This window comes from Penaeus monodon, chromosome 16 (assembly GCF_015228065.2).
Source record: "Penaeus monodon isolate SGIC_2016 chromosome 16, NSTDA_Pmon_1, whole genome shotgun sequence".
Taxonomy (NCBI): Eukaryota; Metazoa; Arthropoda; class Malacostraca; order Decapoda; family Penaeidae; genus Penaeus; species Penaeus monodon.
In genome coordinates, this window is record NC_051401.1 from 37,623,050 (window position 1) to 37,625,876 (window position 2,827).

The 2,827-nt window shown below is 41.5% G+C and overlaps 1 protein-coding gene across 4 annotated transcripts in view; it reads left to right on the forward strand.

Annotated features, from left to right (window-relative positions):
* The window catches only part of LOC119582758 (carbohydrate sulfotransferase 11-like), an 87,335-nt gene extending 85,193 nt beyond the window's left edge, over nucleotides 1-2,142 (forward strand). For all 4 annotated transcript variants that reach the window (XM_037931183.1, XM_037931181.1, XM_037931182.1 and 1 more), the window contains exon 7: nucleotides 1,408-2,142. In XM_037931183.1, the coding sequence (XP_037787111.1) occupies nucleotides 1,408-1,777 (370 nt within the window). In that variant the 3' untranslated portion in view covers nucleotides 1,778-2,142. The remainder of the gene's footprint in view (nucleotides 1-1,407) is intronic.
* Nucleotides 2,143-2,827: the final 685 nt, after the last annotated feature.

Here is a 2,827-nt window from a genome sequence, read left to right on the forward strand (position 1 = left end):
CAATACCATCCCATCTAATGTCATCTGAAACCGCCACTGCCCGAGTGGCGCAGGGTCGCAACCCTCCAGCACCTCAGGAGTACCACTTCCATTTTACATGTTGAACCCCAAAGTGAAACAGACTTTTTCCCTAGTGTTCTGGCAGCTGTTTTATGGATTGGAGCTCTTCGTTGTCTTTAATAAAAGCTTAGGATTTTTGCTTTACTTCTAGTAATTATAAGTTGAGTAAATCTTTCTTGCTTATATCTGGTACCTCACCACCATCCTCATTGGCAAAACGCGGTGACGTCATTTACCTCCGCCTTATTTTCATGCCTGTCAGTATGTGCGATGTATTATGATAAGTACTTTCTCAGGATATTTTCTTAAAGAAATGTTAATTGATAACAATGGTAAACAAGCAAATGACAATAGAAAAATAAAGAAGGAAACCCTATCAACATTTGCAATAAATGGTGGCAAAGGAGGCTTAACTCGGCAGCTGCCAACGAGGATTTTCATAAAGTCAGAGTGTTGCTACCTGTCTTATAAGTATCTTGCTAGCACGAAGCAGGCAATCTGACATTTCCGTCTGGTAACTGAAAGAAATCGTCACCGGCTTGCATTCACAAATCAGATATCTGTTCGCCCAGTTATCAGAATTACATGAACACATCATACTATTATTCATTTGAGATTGTGATCCTGTGTTACTCATGAATCACACCAGGCTGAAGCTCCAGACGGTCAACTTTGATTCAATCAGTGTTTTTGCTACTCACAGTGTATACTTAACAGCAGAAGCACCATAGTCCCTTGCAGGTGTTCTCTGCAACTCTATGCCATGTGAGACTGCACAAAGCCACTTCTGCTGTGCTGCAGCCAGAAGTCAGCATGTAATAATCATGTCAAAGGGACGATTATTAACACGTACCTAACGTGAAAGTCAACAGCATCTAATGCAATTTAGTCTAAGCACAACAGCTGTGTCAGAGGTAAAGATAATATTTATGCAAAATTGTCCGGTCTTGCAACCTCTAGACACCTGTCTTCCTGTCTTATTTTCCAAACAACTTAGTTTTTACTCATATTGTATATCAGCATGTTGTCATTTCATTAAAATATCTTTGCGCAGAATTTTGGAGACTTAATGCAAACTGTCCACTATGATCACTACGTCCTCCCCCCGCCTCCCATATTCCTTTTATGATTAGTAACCTCAACCCATGCAGGTTATCATAGGATATCCAGTTATGGGTAAATTAAACCCTTTTTACTATCGTCTATACTGGAACCCTTAAACACTATTATTCACCAGTTTACTTTATCCGTTATTATTACTGTTATCATCATTATCAATATTATTGTTATAATTATCCTTAATATGTGTGTTTGTTATTAAGCTGAAGCCTCCGCCCCGCTTTCCAGAAGCGAGGGGGCCTCTCCGGGGGGTCACAACACGACCTTCTCCGAATTCATCCGCTTCATCTCGGAGCCCGGCCGCGGCACCTTCGAGCAGAGGAACGAGCACTGGCTGTCCGTTCACGAAATGTGCAACCCGTGCACCATCAAGTACGATTTCGTAGGCAAGTACGAGAACCTCAAGGAGGACGCCAATTACGTGCTGGACTGGATGGGTGTCCAGGACCTGGTGAAGGCGTTCCCCGCGTCCGACCGGCCGTTCTTCGCGCGCCGCTATGACCCCAAGTACTTCAACCAGCTCAGCCACAGTGACAAGATGGCCTTCTTCACCAAGTACCTCGCGGATTTTGTGGCCTTCGGTTATGACTTTGTCTGACCCAAGAGTATTGCGTTTGCATTTGTACTTGTTATAAAAATTAGCAAAAGAAAAAAAAAAAGTGTGTGCATACGCATAGTTAAATAGTGTTTAGATACGAGAAAGAGAACTGAGTTCAGAAGAACCATTCACTATATTTTGAACAGGTGTATATTTGTGATACTTATAATGTTTCATGGAAGGTTGTTCCTCAGTTCAGAGTTTTCTTAGGAAAACTAAATTTCTTAGTATCCTTAGCTCCACGTTTTGTTTTTATTTTTCTGTGTGTGATCTTATAGTTTACCTTTTATTTTATTGAAAATGATAAATTGTCTCTTGTTTGGCCATTACTCTCGAGACATCAATGGAGACTAGTCAGGCCCGCAGTTTTTCTTTTCTTTCCTTCACTGTTTTATTTTCTTGGGTCCTTCTTCGTAGTTCAAATCTTTCAAAGGAAGTGCCCGTCCAATGGCTGCTCTTTGTTCACAGCAGCGCCCTCTAGAGTAAGCATGTGATAACTGTGATGATTTTCTCTATATAGTTCCACTTTCTATACTTTCTATTCTTCTCCCGAACTGTTAAACACTGATTGTGCCTACTTGTACTTGTATAGAGGTCGTTTTTGACTACTAACTTGTGTTGGGGTGTGTGTGCGTGGGTGTGTGGTTGTGGGGTGGTGTGTGTGTGGTGTGTGTGTGTTTGTGTGTGTGTGTGTGTGTGGGGTGTGTGTGTGGTGTGGGGTGTGTGTGTGTGTGGGGTGTGTGTGTGTTGTGTGTTGTGTGTTGTGTGTGGGGTGTTGGTGGTGTGGTGGGTTGTGTGTTTTTTTGTGTGTTTTTTTTTGTGTGTGTGTGTTGTGTGTGTGTGTGTGTGTATCTTTCATTATAGTGTATACTCGGTTCTGTAAATAATAACATGCAAGATAGTATTACTCCGGTGTGTCTTCTAGATTTAAGTGAAGCAGTCATTCTGCGTGTGACTAAAAAAAAAAAGATTTGCTATTATTCATATGACTACAGTGTTTGTACTTAAAAGTGACATTTCCGTCGAACAGCTTTTTGTTTCTATCTGCGA